The 21903-nt window shown below is 47.4% G+C and overlaps 2 protein-coding genes across 2 annotated transcripts in view; one reads left to right on the top strand and one right to left on the bottom strand.

Annotated features, from left to right (window-relative positions):
* Nucleotides 1-21903, bottom strand: part of LOC139081749 (CD48 antigen-like) — a 91496-nt gene that overhangs the window by 52810 nt on the left and 16783 nt on the right. The gene's annotated exons all lie outside the window — the stretch shown is intronic.
* Nucleotides 444-10090, top strand: LOC103565293 (T-lymphocyte surface antigen Ly-9-like). Its single transcript, XM_070608530.1, has 7 exons — nt 444-474; nt 1722-1835; nt 3455-3838; nt 6132-6410; nt 8268-8402; nt 8570-8661; nt 8923-10090. The coding sequence occupies exons 1-7, from the start codon at nt 459-461 to the stop codon at nt 9019-9021; spliced, it is 1119 nt and encodes a 372-aa protein (XP_070464631.1). The 5' UTR covers nt 444-458; the 3' UTR covers nt 9022-10090.

Here is a 21903-nt window from a genome sequence, read left to right as displayed (position 1 = left end):
TATTCTCCTGGTCACCTCTCAGATCTCTTGTTCTTCCTGTGTGCTCTGCTCACTGAACTCTACATTTTTCTCCTACCTGGCCCTTCCTGAAACACACATTATGCTGCTGTAGATCCAGGTGTGCCCTCATCTAATTCCTCAAACATTCCTGGCATCAGGTAGTTATGTGTAGCACACTCTTACCAAAGGTTCTGCAGCTGGCATGTGAGCTTGTTTGTGTGTTAGACCTTGGCACAGGATGGCTGGGATGTAGAAATGAGGTTTAAGCAATTGGTTTGCATAACTCAACAATTCTCACATGAAGAGTGCTGTCACAAGAGGCATGGGGACATAGAAGAAGGGGACCTATGAGACTTACTCCCCATCAACCAGAGAGTGACTAGTGGAGGAGCTGTCTGGATTTTGACTCCATACAAGAAGTTCCAGACCATAGGACTCATGGACTGCCTTTTGAAGTGATGTCCTCATTACCAGGTGGGGTTGGGGGAATCAAGCCAGTGTTGAATGTTCTCTTGTCTGGGATGTTGCAGAGCAGTTTAGGGGATGAACAGACTGGAATTAAGTGACCTGCTTGAGTCCACACAGTAGGATTGGACAGCTGTGATGTTGGGGATTTTTTTCATGAGTTTGTTGTTAAGAGTGCAGACCCTGACCCTTGATTTACTGTGTGACATTTCACAAGTTGTACAACCCCTTAGGGCTTGGGTTTCACATCCAAATATGGGTTACTATGCAGTGCCCTGACCACCTTGAGTGCACGGTCATGGGGCCAGTGCTGCAGCTCCAGCCTTGGGGTGTTCTACGTGGGCAGCGGAGGGGGAAGCCTCAGAGGGGAGAAGAAGGAGGCACTTCCCAGGAGTTAGGAAGATGGCGCTGGTCCCCTAAGGTAGGGGAGGCAAGAGTTCTTGGATGTTGCAAGTCTCCAGTCTGGGGGAAGAGTCTGGGGCCTGCCCTCGGTAGGGGCAGTGAGTCTGAGGCAGCAGAGGCTGTGGCCAGGAGGATGTGCAGGTCTGTGTCCCTGCTGCTCTGTGATGGCAGGAGCAGGGCTGGCAGAAGCTTAGAGGAAAAGCCTGTTGTGATGCAGCTAAGAGCCTGTCAGTTTCTGTAGAGGTTAGTCTACGCCCTGTGTGGGGAGCATCACTAGCACTAGTGGCCGCTGAGAAAGCCATGTAGGCGCAAGCAATAGGCAAACGCCAATATGTGCATTGGGGTGTGGGGATTTGACACTTCACACAAAGAGCTTGCTTTTTTGCTCAGAGCTTCTTACTTAGGTGGCTGACAGTTGAAATTTGTGGAAAATCCAAATGGAAATTTGGCTCATTAAGGTGAGGCTTAGCCCAGCCTGGCTGTAACAGAGTGACCTCTGAGCTGACCACACTGGCACTGGTGGCCAGGGCTGCCTGGAGTAGGCTGTTGACCGGAGAAGCAGGTGAGGGTTTTGAGTGGGTGTAGGGCTGGAAAGTGTGAGAACACTGCAGGGAGGGGTCTCTCCAACACTGGGCCAGGAGGATCATAGAGTGAGGCTGTTTATAACTGGTTCTGCAATTATGATTGACGTCTTACTGTAGATACCAGGGATGATATGAAAGATCTGAATGGCTTAGTCTGACTATTGGGCTGCGATCCCAGAACTAATATTTAGCTCCGCCCTTGGGGTGGGGAAGAGCTTAAACGGCTTGTCTGAGTGAAGCTTTTCCTCTGCTTTTGTCTCTGCCTTCTAGATGTCTCCTCTGCAGCGGAACAGGCTGGCAGGCAGCCTGCCATGGGGCCCTGCTCAGAAGACACCCCCCTCTGCTGGGCTTCCTGGCTCCTGGCCTTCAGCAGCCTCCTCCTCAGTGAGTGGTCCGGGCTCCTGGGAGGGAGGGCAGCGGGGTGGAGCAGGGGGGCAGGGTCTCCCTTCCCTGTCTGCTGTCTTTGGTGAACAAAAGACCAAACAACTCTTATAATTTAGCAAATGCACTGTCCATGGATGAACAGAAAGAACAAATGGCTTTTTGGTTGCGTGGAGGCTGGGAACCCTGAGGTCCCAGCAGTGCTGCCTTAAGGGGACCATTAACAGAGAGGCAAGGCCACTTCTGCTGCAATAACAGTGAAGCTGGGAGAGCCTGGAGCTCCCCACGGATGAGGGATGGAGACAGACCAAGAAGCTACTCCTGGAGACAGAGTGGGTAGGAACCAGGCACCCCTGGCCTGAATCTCAGAGGGGACCTGCCAGCTTCAGCAGCTGTCCTGTTGAAGAGAGGGCTGACCTGGTACCACCATGTCTGAGCTGGAGGAATCAATTGTAGTCTGGGCTTCTTGGGCTTCTCCTCTTCAAAAGGAGAGTGAATGAGCACTGCCTGCCTGGTTTGGGGAAGGGAGAGCAACCTTTGTTATTGTATTCGTTATCCATTGCTGTGTAACCTGTTACTCGAAAACTTGTGCCTTAAAACAATACCTTGTACAGTCTCACAGCTTCTGTGGATCAGGATCCAGGGGTGGTTAAGCTGGTCCTGGGGCTCAGAGTCTCTGAGACTGAAATCAAGGCCTTGGCGGGGGCTGCAGTCAGCTCAAGGCTCAGCTGGGAACAATCTGCTTCCAAGCTCACTCGTGTGATTGCTGATAGGATGCAGTTCCTGTGGCTGTTAGACTGAGGGCCTCAGTTCCTCCCTGGCTGTTGGCTGGAGTCTGCCCTCAGTTTCTCACCACGTGGGCCTCTCCACAGGGCAGCTGACAACATGGCAGCTGGCTTCATCAGACTGAGGGAGAGAGAGAGTGCGAGCAAGATGGGTCACAGTCTTGTATAATCTCACATTGCTAGGTGACATCCTATCACCTTTGCTGTATCCTGTTCCTTAGAAGTAAGTCACCAGGTCAGACCACACTCCAGGGCAGGTGGATACCAAGGGTGTAAACCTGAGGAGGGAGGGGTCTTTGGACTCACTTTGGAAGCTGCTTCACACAGATACACACTTAGTATGTGTCAGAAAATTTGCTGGGGTTTTTATCCCTGAGCTCATTTAATTCACACTATCATTTTGAGGCAGGTACGGAACCTGCAGGTTAGTGAGTTTATGTAACCTGTTCAAGGTTACACTCCACTAGAATCAGGACTTGATTCCAGAATTGCTTCAAATTCATTGTACTAGGCTGCCTTCCAAGAATCAAGGGAGTGTGTTGGATGAATTTTATTAAAAAGATGGGTCCAAGTTTCTGCCTGCTGGTGTAGTGCTTAAGTTTGCACACTCCTCTTTGGCATCCAAGGGTTCACAGGTTCAGAGCCTTGGTGAACACCTACACACTGCTCATCAAGCCATGCTGTGGCAGCATGTCACATACAAAATAGAGCAAGATTGGCACAGATGTTAGTTCAGGGCCAATCTTCTTTACCAAACACACAAAAAAGATGGGTTCTGTGATTCTCTCTATGAATCTTGATTGAAGAACACTCACGTTCCTGTTTCCAATGCCCTAGGTGTCTGCAGCACTGGGATCAAGAGTTCTGGAGCACATGGTGCTAGAGTTCAGGATTCCGCGTCCTACGTTTCTCTGAAGGGGATCCGAGGAGGTTCTGTGTGGTTTCATGTGTTCAAGCAACCAGGAACTGAGCTGCAGGAGATTGCTTGGGCCTTTGGCCCCGCCATTAAATACACAGTCATGCTGCAAGTCCATAAAGGGTCAGAAGGGACTCCAACCTGGGTCAGCCTCCAGGACAAGTACATGCAGAGGGTCCACGTGCCCAACATGACATCCCTGAGGATTGAGAACTTGACCCGTGAGGACAGTGGGCAGTACCGGGCTAGAGCCAACTTTCCTGGGGGAATGGAATCTAACAAGATTTTCGACCTCACTGTCTATGGTACGTGACACCCCCTCACCTCAATCCCATGGCTACAGCCTTCTTTTGTGCCTAGGACTGTCGCATGGGCACCATTTTGCAGGACTCCTTCCTGATGGCAGCTTTCAGGCTCTATTTTCTCCACTGAAATTAGGGTAAGTGGGTTCAGCACAAATGGAGAGCAGAGCTGAGATTCACGCCAGGGAAAGAATCACTTCAGTGTTTTGGGAGACGAAAATAGAATTATGGGGGAAATGGAATTTTTGCTGTAACACTGATTGTTCTTTAGAGGATTCAGTTGACTTAATTTATGTATTAGTTTTCTATTCCTGCTACAACAAATTATAGTGGCCCCCCCTTATCTGTGGAGGATACATTCCAAGACCTCCAGTGGATGCTTGAAACCGTGGATAGTACCGAACCGTATATATAGTATGTTTTTCCTATACACACATACTTATGATAAAGCTTCATTTATAAATTAGGCACAGTAAGAGATGAACAGTAACTAATAATAAAATAGAACGATGATAACACTATAGTGTAATAAAAGTTACCATAGATCTTCACAACTTCAGCGTACGAATTTTTCTTTCCTTATTAAGTCAAGAACATTCATGTTTTCACTTAAAAGAATCACTTTATGGCTTCTCTTTGGCATATCCGAACGTCACTACTCTTGATCTTTGGGATCATTATTAAGTAAAATGACGTTTACTTGAACACAAGCACTGAGACACCATCACAGTAGATCTGATAACCTAACTGGCTACTAAGTGACTCACGGATGGGTAGTGTATACAGTGTGGACATGCTGGAGAAAGGGATGATTCATGTCCCAGGCAGGATGGAGCGGGATGCCGTGAGATTTCAACACGTTACTCAGAACACTTCGCAATTTAAAACATGACTTATTGATTTCTGGAATTTCTCATTTAATGTTTTTGGTGTGTGGTTGACCGTGGCTAACGGAAACCTGGGAAATTGAAACCATGGTTGAGGAGGGACGGCTGTACTACAAACGTAGCGGGCTAAATCCACACAACTGTGTTCCCTTACTCTGCTGTGTGTAGGTCAGGAGTCAGACACGGGTCTCACTGGGCTAAAGTGAAGGAGTTGGCAGGGCTGTGTTCCTTTCTGCAGGAGCCACAGGAAAAAACATTTTCTTATCTTTTCCACCTCCTGGTGGCTGCCTGCATTCCTAGCTCTTGGCCACATTCCTCTGTCTTCAAAGGCAGAAATGGCGGGACGAGTCCTCCTTACGCTGCATCCCTCTGACGCCTCTCCTTCCTTCTTCCACTCTTGAGGACCCTTGTGATTACATAGGTCCCATCCAGATAATCCAGAATAATCTCCCTATTTTAATGTCAGCTGATCAGCAACCTTAATTCCATCTACTACCTTAATTTCCCTTTGCCATTAACCTAACACATTCACAGGTTCTGAGGATTAGGATGTAGACATCTTTGGGCGGGGGCACTGTTCTGCCTGCCGTAATTCAGAAATCCTCGTGTAGTTCATCCTCCCTATTCCCTCTGCTCTTCCTCAGTCTCAGCCCGAGGCCAGAGTCACTCACAAAATCCAGCCCTAAGAGCCTCCACAGATGTAGGAGAAAGTCTAGCCTGCCCCACTTCTGAAGACCTCATTTAGCACCTCTTTCTTACCCTACAGCTCCTCTGCATAGAGAAATACCCTCCTACGGAGAGTGGCTCTGACAGCTTTAGGTCTTCACGGGATTTCTATGACCATCTGGAAACCTGTCACTTCTCCTCCTCTGTGTACCCACAAGTCCAGCGGCACATTCTAATCACGCTTGGGATTGTCATCCCTAATGATTACCACTGCATCTCCCACAAATGTCTCCACGTTGGGGCGCATGGGGACTTCTCTGGGCTCCCAGAGCTGGCCAGACGTCCTTCTTCACTGTGGGCTGTATAGTTCAGGCATCATCTCAGCAGAAGCAGGGCGAAGGTCCTGGATCAGGACAAGTCCTTCATTCCCGACTTCTCCTAGGAAGGACCCAATTTCTAAAAATACTGGGCCTTGGGTGGGTGGAGTGCTGGCTTTATTTTCTTGTGGGAGATTTTAAGACTTGCTCAGTCTAGTGCAGTCACATAAGGCTTAACTCAGTGGCTCCCTTCCTTCTTGTCTCTTGCAACATATTTAGCTTTGGGTAAATTCTATTTCGTCTATAAAATGTCTCCCCTTCCTAGAGGGAGGAAGACAGAGCTTCAGTGAGATAGTGGATGAGAATGTGCAAATTGTAGTGTTTTCCTCTTACGTGAGGCTCCATTTCTTGTCCCTCCCACCCCAGAGCCTGTGCCCCTTCCCCAGATCCTGGCCAAGTCAGTGTCCACCACAGGAGGTTGGTGCAACATCACCCTAGAGTGCAGGGCTTCAGGGGTCACGGACGACCTGAATGTGACCTGGGAAAGCAAGGACCTCCCAAGGGAGCTGGAACCAGCCCGCAACTCCTGGACCCTGGCTGTGAGCCTGCCTCTGAGCCCGCCCAATGCCAGCCTCAGCTGTGTGGTCAGCAACTCGGAGGACCAGAAAACTATCACCACATTCCTTGGGGAATTCTGTGACTATGGTGAGTACAACCTGCTGGAGGGGAGGGGCACTGTCGGAGCTCAGGGAGCTCTGGGGTCTGAGGATTCTGGGCTTTTCTCCCCACCATGTTTATCAGCACCACCCCCACCTGGTCACCCCCTACAGGAGTCTGGGGGGCACATCCAACTTGTTTCTTCTCTTAAATGACTCTCACGTCTGTGCCTCTCACCTCTTGCCCCTATTGGTGGGCAGCAGCTGTCTAGCACCTCTCCCACCGCACCCTTACTCCACAGGGAATGCAGAGTGGTCTTTGGGAAAGAACCTGGATTGTGTCACTTGTCTGTGTCGCCTGAAGGGTTTGACCTCCAGGGACTCCCTGTAGGATTCAGGGCTCTGACGCTCCTCTGCCCATGTTTTGGCCTCACTGACACACTCACACTGACCTGCTTGCTTGGAGTCCCGAACGCCTTCGGCAAAGTTAGAGCCTCTGGATGTGCTGTTTCCTCTACCATCATTCCTCCTACCTTTTCCTTCATTTCTTGCCTTATTCGTTTTTTTTTTCCTTTTTTTTGAGGAAGTTCAGCCCTGAGCTAACCATTGCCAATCCTCCTCTTTTTTCCAAGGAAGACTGGCCCTGAGCTAACATCCATGCCCATCTTCCTCCACTTTTTTATATGTGGGACGCCTACCACAGCATGGCTTTTTGCCAAGCAGTGTCATGTCTGCACCCAGGATCCGAACTGGTGAACCCTGGTCTGCTGAGAAGTGGAACGTGTGAACTTAACCGCTGAGCCACTGGGCCAATCCCTGTTGCCTTATTGCTATTGAAGGATTTCCCTCAGGCACGGCTGAGTTCAGTAGCATGTGTGCCATGTTGTCACACAGAGCTGTGTGCTGGGTTTAAAGCTCTGCGGTGGCCATCTTGAAATTTCTGACAGTCTTTGAACACAGGGCTCCTCATTCTCATTTTGCCCAGGGCCTTGCAGTGCCTGTAGCCATCCTGCCCTCAGGCTCACCTTTAAGGAGGGTCTCTGGACCCCCACTGAGCTGCAATGCTCTGTCTTGTACCTGTCTCCTCCGTAGCCTGGAGCACCTTGAAGGCAGGGGCCTGTCTTCTCCCCTGAATCCCTGTGCCATGCACAGCTTCTGGCACAGTTTGTTCAGGATCTTCCGTTGAATGAATGGATGACCTGGTACCCCTGAGTGCAGCCTTGCCCCTCTAACCTACCCTCCATGAGCTGCTGGAGGGATCTGATGTGTCAGCATCACAGAAACCCCCTTTGACCCTCCCCTCACCCCCGTGTAGGGCCCTCAGATAAAGTTCAACACTCAGCGTCACCCACTAGATCCTCTGAGAGCAGACCCTTGCTTCCCTCTGAACTTGCTTGCCTAGCTCCTTCCTGCCCTGTCCTCTCCTGCCTGTCCCAGTGGGGTGCTGGGGACTCCCAGGGGCTGGCTTTTTGACATATCATATCCTGAACGTGATGCTCCTCCTTCCTGGAATGCTGAATATCTGGTAAACTCCTATTCCTCCCTCAAGACTCAGGTGACCCATCACCTCCTCTGGGAAGCCTTCCCTGAAGACCTGTGTACAAGGTGTAAACCTCTATTGCACTGCAATCCCTCTGGCTGGCAGACTTTGTTATTCTCTCAGTCTTCCCTGCTGGGTGATGAGCTCCAAGGGCGTGGACCAAGTCTTGTCCATCTCAATATCCCAGGCAGCAAGCAGGAGCTCGGGAACTGGTTGAATGAATGAATCTCCATGCTCCTGCCTCTTTGCCTTCTGATCCAGGACCCTCAGACTTCTCTACCTGCTCTCTCTATCTCTCCTTAGCATTGGGTATCTAAGTTCTCTTGTGCCTTAACCTTCTTCATTCTTTCTGCTTGAGGGGAACAGATTCACAGGGACAGGCCTCAACAGGCACCCTCAAAGCCATCCTAGGGCCCATCGTGGCTGTGCCATTGATCCTCGGTGTTGGACTGTACCTTTGGAAGACACATGAGAAGAAGAAGAAGATGGAGATTGGAAGAGGCAGGTTAACTTCTTTCTGGCCCACATACCTCTCCTGCCCCACTTGACCCCTGGCTCCCTTCCTCCTGCATTTTGCTGCTCAGGGAATGCCCTTGAGCTTCATAGCAGTGGGGGAGGGTACAGGTTTCCAAGGCCCAGATTCCAGCTCCAATCTATGTGTGATTCAGGTGCAGGACTGCAGGAGGAACACAGGAACCACGATGATGACATCCAGTATGCAGAGCTGAGCCTGCAGGAGTCTCGAGGGGGCAGGGACAAGGTGAGAGCTGGAAGCAGTGCCCACTTGGGCTTTCCCACCCTCTGTGGCTGAGTCTGAGCATTTCCGGCCCTTCTGTCTCTAACTCCTTCCTGATAGCCAATGGTATGTACTAAGAAAATTTACAACTGGGGCCAGTGTAGCGCTGGGCACTCTGAGGGAATTCCCATGTAGCTCATGTCAGCAGCATTGGTTCCATGTGGGTCCCTCTGGGACCTCTCTATCCCTCAGCTGTTCTCTGAATCTTCTGTCTTGCATTCCTAGGGTATGAGGGAACGTATGAGGGAACGACGTCTGCAAGAAAAGGAAGATCTCACTGCTGTCTACAGTGAGGTTCAGAAGCCAGGCCAGGCCAGGCCATGAAGATAAAGAGAAAACAGGAGAATCAGCATTCCTAGGACACCTCCACACTGAGCTTGATCCCTGCAGACACCTGCCTCTTCCAGCTCTGGTCCAGCTCCAGCTGCTTCTGGTCCACATTGCTCTGACCCTCATGTCTTCAACTCCCTAGGCACATGTAGCCCTGTCATGTCCTCTGACACCTCCCTAAGCTGCCCTCCCACTCATGAGCCTCACTCCTGCAGGACAAGTGCTCTTTCCCTGTCATTGACTTGGCTCCTGACCCCTCTCCTCCTGAAGATTCCCCAAAGGAGACCCTCCTGATTGTGCTTGTGTTAATCCCCACAACCTCTGCTGTGTGTCTTTTTGAGAACATGAGCACAAGTTTGGGGACTGTGTAGATGTGTTGACCATGCCACAAAGGAGGCAGTGAGGCCCTTGGTGCTGGATGCTGAGTTCGGGATTAATGGAAGCAGCACGGGTGGGTGGGAGCCCACAAAGGGACTGGCCTGAGGCTTCCTTTGCACCTTGTGGAGGGCTCCCTTGGGGGTGTTGGGCAGTGTGTGTGTGTGTGTGTGTGTGTGTGTTGAGGGGAGTGTCTAGTGTTCGTTACATACTGGCCAGAGCCCTTGTTCTTGGCCACATGTGCTAACCTGGACCTTGGCCTCAGTGTCAGCCCATGGGTCCCAAACCCACTGTCTTATGGAGTGAGAAGAGGAAGTGGTACTGTTTCAGGCCCTTTCAATTCTTCTGTTTGTCAGAAAATCGCTCCAGAGGCCCAAAGTTGGGAATTGCCCTCTTAGGAAAACAGCTTCATCTCTTCTCCTACCTTGGATAGGGGCACTGGGTGCTTGGAATGGATGTGCAGTGACCTCCCACCCTCCTTGGTGGGGCTGTTGTGGGGTGTGAAGCTTGTGGGACCAGCCGTCTCCAGACTCTTCTGCTGACCCTCAGCTGCCCACAACCATGCTGGCCTCAGTGCCTAGGTCAGCCCCTCTTTGCTCATTCATATCCCTCTGTCTAGAATGACAGTTCCCTCTCCCCGTTCCTTGCTCCCATCCCTGCCTGTTGAAATACTACCATCCTCCCTGAAGCCTCCTTCCAAGTCACGTGTTGCATGGATCCTGTCCTGTCCCAAAGGTTTGGAAATGGTCTCTCCCATGTCTGACATTTTCAAATGCTTTGGATGTAACTAAGGCCACTGCCACAGTCTGTCCTGGATTAGTCATGAGTCTTCTCTGCTGGACTAACCTGGGGCTCCCTCAGGAGGGTGTTGGGGCTGTAGGAGGCCAGGACCAAGAAGACAAGTACCCGTCTCTGTGAAGGGTCTGGGCCGATTCCTCCCACGGGAGCTCAGCAGACTGAGACCAAGAGCACAGAGGCTGCTGCAGGTCTTTCTGGTGCTGGGTCCACGTGGAAGCAAGGATGGACATGATGACCTCCCATGACCCTGCTGATGACCTCTCATGACTCTCCCTGGCCCAGAAATCTGAAGTCGGGTCTTCCTCACCCCACCTGCAGCCTCACATTGCCTGAGGACCTGATGCAGCCTGCACTGTGGTGTGTGGGAGCTTCTCTCCTCCATGGGGGTACTCACCTCCTCAAAGCTTCTGCCTCCTTCCATGGATCCAAGATTTTGGGTCAGAGATAGACTTACTGGTACTATGAAATCTGGTATCTCATCTCCCGGCCTAGACTCCTGGGTCTCTTGGTTCCCCTCCCAGTCAGCTCAGCTCAGCTGCTTCATCCCTGACCTCAAAGCAAGTTCTGAGCTACAGGCTTGAGCATTATGAAGCAATGCTAGGAGCCTGCTGGATGGGGCATGGATAAGGGAAGAGTATGGGGATCCATAATAAGGCTGTTTCTGACCTCTTTTCCCTCAGGCTGAGCAGGAAGCTGAGAGAGAAAAAGATGTCATCTCCTCACTGGCATCCCAGGTGACTGGTTATGGCTAGGCGTCAATTTCCATCAGCCCAGGAGCAGTGACCCCCGCATTGACTTTTCCAATCACACTAAAGCAAGGAATTAAAAAAAAAAAAAAGAAGGGAGCAGGGCTTTCAAAGCCTGTAATGAACCAGATTTTGTCCTTTGTTGTTAGTGCCACTGAGCCAATTCTGACTCCTAGAGGCCTCATGTGCGGCAGAGTGGATCTCTGCCTGGTCTTTTTTACACCATCCTCTCATCTTGTGGTGCTGTATCAGGCAATGCTCCACTGCTCTTCATCGGATTTTCACGGCCATTTTCTTTGTGAGTGGGTGGGCAGGTCCTTCTTCCTAGTCTGTGTTAGTCTGGAAGACCCACTGAAACTTGCTCACCATGGGTGACCTTGCTGCAATTTGAAATACTAATGGCCTAGCTTTCAGCATCACGGCAACATGCACCTGCCACAATATGACAGCCGACAGATAGGTGGTGTGGTTGCCTGACTGGAAAACAAACCTGAGCTGTGGTAGTGAGAGTGCCGAATCTTAACCACTAGACCACCAGGGCTGACATTTTTGTCACAGGAATTTTACAAATATTATTTCTTCTAATTCTTTCAAGAACTCTCTAGGGTAGGTATTATTATACCCATTTTTCAGGACACATAACTAATGTCCCAAACTGGTTGATAGCAGAGCAAAGCCTTAAATCCAACACTGGATGATTCCAGCATTCACATCTTACCCTTTACCATATGGTCACTGAAGAACATGGAATCCTGGAATATTCCAATGGGAATATCCTTTATTTGTTCCTCTCCCAAGGACCCTGGTCTTCTAACTCAGGTGCCCCAACTTGGGCACCAGCTCATCCTGGTGATGGATGGAGCAGGTGGTGGTTGAAAGAGAAGGTGTCACTTAAGTGGACAGTGGGGCCTTGGTGGGCAGGAGACATGGAATGTGCGAACTTGCACTCTGGTGCTGATGAGGTGAAGAGATGCTTCTCTCTCTTGAGTCTTTTGAGAGTTTTTTTGTGCATTTTAGCATCCCCATCTTCAGACCAGCTACCTTTAGCATTATTATTCATGACTCCATTCAACAGGTTTTAAATAAATTTCTCATTTAGACCTTCAACAATTCTATGAGGCAGAAATCCCCATTGTACAGATGGAACAATAAAATGCAGAGACGTTAAGTACCTCTCACATGTTCTCCGGATGGTAAGTGATGTAGGCATGATTTGGTTCCACAGGGGATCATTTCACTCATTTTGCCTTCTTCTCCCTCATCCCAGACATCCAACCAGTTCCTGTCTTCCATTGGGTTATCCTTCATAATGCTTCTTGTATTCCATCCTCCTCTCATTCTTTTATTCCTATCTTCCACTTGCAGCTGCACCCTTTTATGTTTGAGCCAACAATCTATGAGGATTTCTCCACATCCTCTCCAACTCTTAATATTTTTTGATTGTAGCTATCCTAATGTGGGTGAAGTTGTATTTCATTGTGGTTATGAGTTGTATTTCTTTATTAATGATGTTGAACATCTTTTCCTGTGCGTATTGACCATTTGTATACTTATTTGAAGAAATCTCTTCTTCAAATTCTCTCTTTTCATGCATGACCCCACCACTCCATTGAATCTGCTCTTGTCCAGGTTATCGGGAAACTCCAGGTTGTTGAATCCAGTGGTAGATTCTCAATCTTCATCTCCTGTGACCTCTCAGCAGCAATGGACCTATACTTCCTTGAAACACTGTCTTCACCTTGCGTTCCCCACTCGTCATTGTTTCCTCCTCCTCAGTAGTTGCCCCTTAGTTTCCTTTATCAATTTCTTTTCAATCTCTCCAACCTCTAAGTCTTGAAATTCCCAGGGTTCATACCCAGACCACCTCTCTTCACTAGCTGCACTCGTTCTCTATGATGTTATGGCCACGCGCTAATCCTCAGAACCTGTGACTTTATGATCTTATGTGGCAAAAGGGACTCACAGATGTGATCCCTCCCCTGGACTCCACATTATAAATTTCCAACTGTTTACTGGCCATCTCTACTCGCATGTATAACAGGTGTCTCCAGCTTCACATGTCTAAATTCAGACTCCCCAAACATGCTGCCCATACAATTTCCCATCCCAAAAATGTCACCTCAATCCTTCCATTTTTTCTGGCTGCAAAGCATTGGTGTCGTCCTTGACTTCACTCTTTTTCTCATACCCTACACTCTATCAGCAAATACTGGTATCTTTTCATTCAACATATATATTTAAATGTTTTCATATATATATATATTCATAACCTCGTACTACCTCCCTGGTCCACTAGAACCATCATTTCTCAACTGGATTATTGCAGTAGCTTCAGTCTCCCAACTTTTGTCTTAACTCTTTAATGTTTGTTTTCAAAAAGTCACCCAGAGTGATGTTTTCAAAACCTAAGTTGTGTCACATTACTCCTTAGTTCAGAACTTCCCGTGGATCCCCTTTCTCTGCAAGACCCTGTACCATCTGACCTGATCTCTCTTGCTCCCCTCCTCCTTAATTCACTCTAGGACACTGGGCTTTTTGTCCTTCCTTCAATGCAGCATGCATGCTCCTGCCTCAGGGCCTTTGCTCTGCCTAGAATTCTCTTGCCCCAGCTGTCTGCCTGTCTCATTTCCTGACCTCCTTCAGGTCTTTGTACAAACGTTATCTTCTCTGTAGGGTCTCCCCTGACCTCCCTATTTAAAGCTGCAAACTCCTCCAGGCGCCATCCTCCCTCCTCCAAGCTCTACTTTTCCTCATTGTTCTTCAAAAGGCTGTGAGGCAGGGGGTGTTTAATTTGGGCTGTAGTTTAAAGACCTTGGGAAGTGAGACTTCAAAGTGTAAACTGCAAATCCTATTATGCAAATCCCATTATTCTTCCCAGGAAACTGCAACACTGATACATTAATGAACTTGCTCCAGGTCACATAACTAGGAAGTGGCAGAGCTGGTATTAAATTTTGGAGTTGGATTCTAAAGCCCCCGATCTTGACAGCTGTACACTTGTTAAATAAGGTGTAGTCTGTCCGCATGGTGGAGTACTATAGATGTAATAAGAAGGATAAATTGCATCTTTATATATATATATTTTTTGAGGAAGATTAGCCCTGACCTAACTGCTGCCAATCCTGCTCTTTTTGCTGAGGAAGCCTGGCCCTGAGCTTACATCCGTGCCCCTCTTCCCCTACTTTATACGTGGGACGCCTGCCACAGCATGGCTTGCCAAGCAGTGCCATGTCCGCACCCCGGATCCGAACCGTTGAACCCTAGGCCGCTGAAGCTGAACGTGCACACTTAAGCGTCTTTATATATTTAAGTGGGAAATTGCCCCTGGAATATTAAAAGATTTATGGGACAGTGTGTATAGTATTATCCTGTATTATAAATATATACAAACGTATGTTTATGTTGGCATAAAGGAAGTCTAAAACTGATATGTCAAGAAGTTAACAGTAGTTATATTGTGGAACTTGTCTCTTGTCCTGTATCATCAGATTCTCTATAGCACTTATCAGAAAAAGATGATTTATTAATGTTTTTGAGCAGGGCAGTGACATGAGCAGAGCTGTGTTTCAGACAGATAATGCCACCTATATGCCAACAGGAAGCTTATCATGTTAGAAAGTCGTTAAAGTATTTATGCTCATTTTCACTTTCTTTTGTGTTGAATTGATGCCTTCAGAATCTTTACTGAAATAACCTCAGATGTCTATGGATCTGTCTACACAGTACAGGCAAAGTGAAAATTTTGGTCTAATTGATTCAAATGGGCACTCCCCCTGACCCAGCTCACAACCCTGGCTGTTCATCAGGTCAACTGGAGAGATTTTAAGAACAGAAACTTGGACCCTATCCCCAAACTGGGGATCATCTGCATTTTAAAAAACCCAATAGTTGATTCAGATGTATGATCTGGGTTGAGAACTCAAACCTTTGGTCTACACGGAGGCTTTATTAAATTCAAATGGGAATGTTCATGGCAAGGAGACTGAAAGTTTGTCTTCCAAGAGGGTTCTCGGTGTGTGCTCAGCATGAAGTGCAGGAAATGTTGGTTGAGCAAAAGAGTGAGTGAAAGATGAGACCCCACAGGTTGCAACTACCATGATTTGCTAACCTAGGTTCAGATTCTGACACGCAGACCCTGAGCCTGAGCCCAGAAGCCCCATTTCATCCCTTGAAACTGTGTGATTTGCTTTGGAGATGCAAAATCTTGCCATCAAATGTCGAAAGACACTGATAGACAAAACCAGAATGCTGACTTATTAATCTGTAGTCAGTGGCACACTTGCTAACTGGGTTGGATGGTCCTGTTAGCCTGAGCGGTGTGTCCTCTGCCAAAGACAGGCCGCAGGGGAAACTACGTTGTCACTGGGCTGCGTGGGGAGCCCTGAGTCAGGACAGGTGAGTAGACGCTGCTGGTGTGGATGCCAATGGCTTTCTAGTCTGAGCTCTTCATCTCCATGGTGGGACGTACCTGCCTGGAGCATGGGATTCTCCTGCCCGCGTGACAGAACTGCATTTGTCTCTGTTGCTCACCTGTCTTTACGCTCCATTTCTTATTAACCCTCTCTGGATTGACATATTTTCTTTGATCACGTTCATTTGTGAGATTAAGCCTTGCCTTTGTTTCTGATCTTGAATCTCTGTACCTCTCCTATATGTGATCCAGATACGTGATGTTTCATTTAATCTCCAAGGCCCCCTACCTCCAAAAACCCCCCCAAAACCCACCCACATATATTTATCTCATTTCCCAGCTGTAGTGGAGGGAGTAGAGGGAGAGGACAGCTCCACAGCACACCGCAGACCATCAGCTGAACCACCAAACCACTTTAGCAAACAGACTCAGAAAGAAAAGCCGTGAACTGAGCAATGGGATTCCGTAGCTCTCAGGGCCGGAATCTTCACCTGATTTATCACAAGCCTTTAGGTGAGATCCTCTCATATTTACAATATCAGAACCACAATAACAACTAGATAAAGCTCTGAGAGAATGTAATAAAATTAATATCTATTCCACTTAAAAATCTTCATGAAATGGACATTTTCTAGAAAAATATGGATTGCTAAAATTGATCTTCATGTGTATGTAAAGCTCAAAAATTCAGTATAGACAATATTGTAAAACTATCTATCAGCCTGAATGTGCTAAGCATGTCCAGCCCACCCAGGGAGGGGTCCTGAGTCTGGGCTACAAGAGCTTTCCAGGTCTAAGGAATCCTCAGTCCTTAATCCTCAAGTCCTCCTCCTCCCCTGCTTGGATTCTGATGACTAATTCAGCCTTCCAGGCTCCTCAAAGCTGGGAAAGGGGGTGCCCACATGCCAGTCCCAGATTTATGTCCTGGGTGATGCAGCAGTTTCCACATATTGGTCCAGTTTCTGGACTTACAAGTTTAAAGACAATGACGAGGGTGTGGCCATTCACTGAGGTGGGGACCTTTTGGTTGCACCACATCAAGTGCCTTAAATTATTCCCCTGTCCCACCACATTCCCTGAGGCCGCCCATTCTCGTCCCTCCCCCACTCTCTGCTAGCCCATTTTCTTCACCCTTCCCAGCAGATCTCACTCACCCGCAGATGGACAGATGTTCTCCAGGTGTAAGGTTGCATTCTTCTTGTCCACAGGGTTGCTGACCACACAGGTGAGGCGGCCATTCAACTGGCCCAGGGGCAGGCTCAGGCTTAGATTCCTGGAGTTGGGGGCTGGCCCCAGTGTCTCTCTTGGCTCCAGCTCCCTGGGGAGGCCCTTGCTCAGCCAAGTCACTGCCAGGTTCTCTGTGGCTCCTGGGGTCCCACACTCGAGGCTGATGTTGCACCAGCCTGATGTGCGAGACGATGGATGAATCTGAATCTGGGGCTGGGGGATGAGCTCTGGGGCAAGGGGGGACAAAAGAGAAACTGACCTTCAGGACTGGAGGCCCCCCCAAGTACGTCATCCGCTGTCACTTAGGTGATGCAGCTATGTGAGCTTCCTAACTGCAGCCCTGGGGAAGGAGCCTTCTCCCTCTGGCCCAAGGGGTTCTGACTCCAGCCCAGGGGCAGATGGCTGAGGCCCTCCCATGCCCAGTGAAGCCTAGATGATTAAATAGACATGATGTACATGATAACCACACAATGATATGTATCCATGATAATCATACAGATGATAATAGTTTTATATATTCTTATACATAATAACTACAACATGGGAGGAGTTGAGAATAAAGTGGAAAAACATGTTAAAGTTCCAGTTTTGTTCAGAGAAAGAAAAGGATACTGATTATCTTTAAATGGTGAAGTAAAAATTTAATTTCAGTAACCTGTAGGATAAAAATACAAGGTGGTATGACTTCCAAACTACTAGAAAAGTTTAGGTCAAAGAAGAGTCTACTAATCAAATAAAATCCAGAAAACATAAGGAAAAAAGGTAAATAAAAAACATTAGGGGCCAGCCCCATGGCTGAGTGGGTAAGCAAGTGCGCTCTGCTTTGGCAGCCCACAGTTTTGCTGGTTCATATCCTGGGCCCGGACGTAGTAGCGCTCATCAAGCCACGCTGAGGCAGCATCCCACCTAGCAGAACAAGCACGACCTACAACAGGAATATTCAGCTATGTACTGGGGGGCTTTGGGGGAAAGAAGGAAAAAACAAAAAAGGAAGATTGGCAACAGATGTTAGCTCAGGTGCCAATCTTTGAAAGAAAAAAAACAATTCCCCCAAAAAACATCAAACAAGATTTCAGGAGTTTAGGTCCATACCTGTAAAAAAAAATGAAATACCTTGGAATGCATTATATCCCCCTGTTAAAAGCCAGGACTCAGATGAGGCAAAGCCAGCGGCACGCTATGTCCATTACCTGATGACACGGAAAGATTAAAAAGAAAGAGATGGGAAACAGTAGATGAAGAAAATGTCAAGAAAATGACTGCAGGTGTGGCAAGAGTCATTACAGACCAAATAAAATTTAAGATAAAAAACATTAAGCAGGCCAAATAGAGATATTTTAGATGAATATGTACCTAACAACATGGTTTGGAAATGCATAAATGTTATAAAGCAAAACAAAACAAAATCAAAGCCAAAACACTGTTGGAAATTCAAGGAGAAATTTTCAAATCCACTGTTACTCCAGTGGATTATTTTACTATGGTGGGTAGACCAGAGCAAAGGAAGAAATACAGGTAAAAGCAGCCAGTAACGGCCACGTGGCCAATCTGAGAGGTGGCTCATCCACACGCAGCCCCACTTCCCTCTCCGTCCTCGCTTCCTCTGCTGTGGAATCTAGAGAGCCAAAGTCTCGGTTTCGGTCTTTCTTGCAGCTGCATTGGTGCTGACCAGGGAAGTACGGGGATCTGCTGGGGGAGGAAAGGTCTTCACTCCTGAAAAGACAGAGCCCCAGACCGAGAAGGACCTTCCCCTTGTCCTTCTCTCCTTGCTGCCTTTATTGTGGAGTGACGTCTGGAGCAACAGCCACCTCTGGACCACGAGGCAACAAGCACGAGGACAAAAGTCTATGTGCGGAGGATGGCAGAGCAGAAAGACAGAGCGAGCCTGGGTCCCCATGACAGTGCCGAGCAGATGGCCCAACACCAGCAAATGCTGTCTCTTGACTTCTTGTTACATGAGAAAAACGAATTTCCTTAAACCTTTGAAAATCAAGTTTTATGCTAATTGCAGTCAAACATATTCTTAACTTATATGCATAGATAACAATAAAAAAGGAGATTTGATCAGCCAAATTAAAAGTTGATCTTTTCAAAACAGGCCAATCAAAAGAGAAAATAGTGATATCCAACTAAAAGATCAAAGCTACAATAAATATCACTAGGAATGAGCATTGGAGCATAATTACAGATAAGATATTAAAAAAGTTATAAGGAAATACTATGTACAACTACATGCCAATTAATTTGAAAATGTAAATGAAATAACGCTTTTCCAGGAAAGTGTAAATGATCAAAATTCTATTAAGAAGCAGCAGCAATCCTGAATACACCCACAGCCTTAGAAGAAAGTAGAAAGGTGGACAACGATCTGTCCTTACAAAGGGCACGAAGTGCATATGGTTTCAGGAGTGAGTGCTACCCAATGGCCAAGGAAAATGAAATTCCTGTGTTACAGACACAGTTTCAGAGCTTAGAAAAAGGCAAAACATTTCTCAGGTCATTCTGAAAGGATAGTTGAACTTGAATGCTCACATCAGACAAGGAGAATACCAACACCAAAACAAGACAAAACACACTTGCAAATCCATGGGTTAATGTCAGTGATAAACAGAGAACTTAAAATTCCTAAATTAAATATTGGCAAATACAGTCACACAATACATCACGATCAAGTTGGGTTTATTATAGGAATACAAAGTTAGTGTAATCAGGAAGTTTATTAATGTAATTTACTCCATTAGCAGATGAAAAGAAAACCACAGCTAGCACTCATTGAGCAGGTATGCATTTCCAGTCATGGCTTCAAGGGTTTACATGGACTCATTTAATCCCCATGTTAACCCTCTGAAGTTACCTGGATCAGCTGTCAGTAGATTCATCTAGGCAGGGGAGGCAACCTTTTCTCTAAAGGGTCAGATAGCAAATATTTTAGGTTTCACCAGCCATATGGGCTCTGTCACAACTACACAACTTTGACATTATAGCACGAAAGGAGCCAAACACAAGACGTTAATGAATGGATGTGGCTGTGTTCCAATAAAACTTTACTTACAAAACAGACACTTGGCTGGATTTGACCAATGGTGTAGAGTTTGCCAGCTCCTGATCTGGGGCAGTTATTAAAAATGCAAATGTGTGGGCCTCCTCAAGACTGTTTGAACATGTGTCTGGGGAAAATGATATTTTAAGTAGCTCTTTAAAAGATATGATTTAATGAACAGATAATAATTTAAATATAAAACCAAATGGACTGTCTATTAAAAAGTATAGGGAAGCACAGACGAGTGTTTAGAAGGCTCATGCTCTTAGGCATTTAGAGTATGCACTCAATAATTGGTTTATATGAACCTTTATTGTGCTCTTCTCAATAGGTGAAAGAATAGTAATCACGCTTGAATAATCAAAAATCCTAGAAAAAGTAGGTGTGTTTATGTAGGTATCATTTAAATATTGCTTAACTCTATCTGGTTACAGGAATACAGTACTTCCTGAATGCCTGCTGGGAGCTCTAGAAAACACTGGGCAGGGACCCTGCTCTCAAGTGGAGAGTAGACCACACACAAACAGTGGTAGTGGAAGGCAGAGAGAAACACCATCCATAAAAGAACTAAGAGAAAGAACTTTGAGACTTCAAAATGGAAATATTCATTTAATATGGATCAGAAAATCGTTTTTGTGGGCCATGGCAGTTCTGAAAGCCATGAGGGAGAGAGAGGCTGTATTTGAGGAACAATGTGTTTGGCTGGAAACAAGGCTGGAATGATGGCATCAGTTGTGGAGGGCCTAATGCTGTGATGAGTACTTAGTCCTACAGGCGATGGGGAGAGAGCGAGTATTGTTGGAAGACTGAACTTGGGCATTGATGGGATGTCAGGGAATGGAAAACAAGGCAAAAGGAAACCAGCTAGTAGTGATGAGGATTTTTAGGCTGCTTAATTTTAAATGAGGATTTTTAGGCTGGTTAGTTTTAAAAGTACAGATGAGATTCAGGCTCCAAGGAGTGGAATTTGCTTGTCCCTTTCTTGGGAAAGATTTATATTTCTAAGGAAAACCTCTGTCTGTGAAGATGCTTCCCTCTCTGTGCCAGGAAGAAGGGGGATGGTCTTATCTCTAGAAGCTCTTAATCAATGCCAGAGGCCAGAACTTAAATTGGTTACTGTCTGGCAACCTCATGTAACTGACCCCCCCCCACCCCAATCCTCCTTTGTCTTTAGCTGAGGATAAAATTCAAGAGGTGACTTCTGCCATTTACTCAATCCAGTTTGATTCTTATCTAAAAGTTGTGGGACCGCCAAATGGCCGGACCCTACAGGCACTGATACCATTTTAACTTTTTTACATATTCTTTGTCTTGTAAAGAGATAACTCACATAACTATGCCTTAAATTAAGCCTTACTCCCCACCCAACTTTGCAGCAGCAGAAGAAGCAGTGGCAGCCACAGCTCCCCATGCCAGCAGCATCTCTGACTGCCCGTGGGTCCTGTCCCCACGCAGCAGCTCTGCCTGCCCATGGGCCCAGTCCCCATGCTATTCTATTCTCTAAATAAAAGAGCACTACTGCCAGATCTTGAGAGTCTAAGAAATCTTTCTTTCGACTCCTCAGCTCACCGACCCTACATCAGTAGCACTTCTTCTTTTGGCAACTTCTCTGCTGCTCCAACCTTGTGTTTTTGATATGATGTCACAGCACCCTAACCCTCCTTACAGGGGAGGGCACAAGTCCCAGGCCTTGGCAATAGAATATACTATTCCTCTGGCCAGTCAGCCATCTAGGGGCAGTCTTGTGACCCAAGCCCAGCCAACAAGGGTCCTTCCCTGGAATTTTCCATGTGGAGTGCACCAGGAAAGTCCCTTTGCTCTCTGATCCAGGAAGACCCATAGCTGCAGAAGGCCATGTTCCCTACCGTGTGCAGAAGCCCAGGAGAATAAAGCTGACAGGAGAGAGAAAGAGAAAGAGAGACAGTGAGAGCAAAGGTGAGGGACCATCCGGCCCCTGACAGAGAGAAGAGAGCCCCCATCAGCTTTCCCGTCCCTGAGCATGAGGGCCAGAGGAGCTCCTGTATTCATCTTCCTCCGAGAGATCTATGTATCTTTATAATGAAAACCCTCTTTATTGACCTAATTTGAGTAGGTTTCCATGTCTTGCTGCCAAAAGAGACAGGATGAGACTGTACCAGTAGGATGTCACTGAGAAAGCTATGCAAGGAATTTATCAGCCAAGGAAGACAGAGACAAGATTGGAATCAAGAGCTGGAGGCCAGGGGCAGCGGGTGTATTCCCCACCCTTCACCAACTGAAAACCCCAGCTTGGACAGTCA

This window comes from Equus przewalskii, unplaced genomic scaffold, assembly GCF_037783145.1.
Source record: "Equus przewalskii isolate Varuska unplaced genomic scaffold, EquPr2 ChrUn-9, whole genome shotgun sequence".
Classification (NCBI taxonomy): domain Eukaryota; kingdom Metazoa; phylum Chordata; class Mammalia; order Perissodactyla; family Equidae; genus Equus; species Equus przewalskii.
Note: the sequence above shows the minus strand (reverse complement) of the source record. Positions and strands in the feature narration are given on the sequence as shown.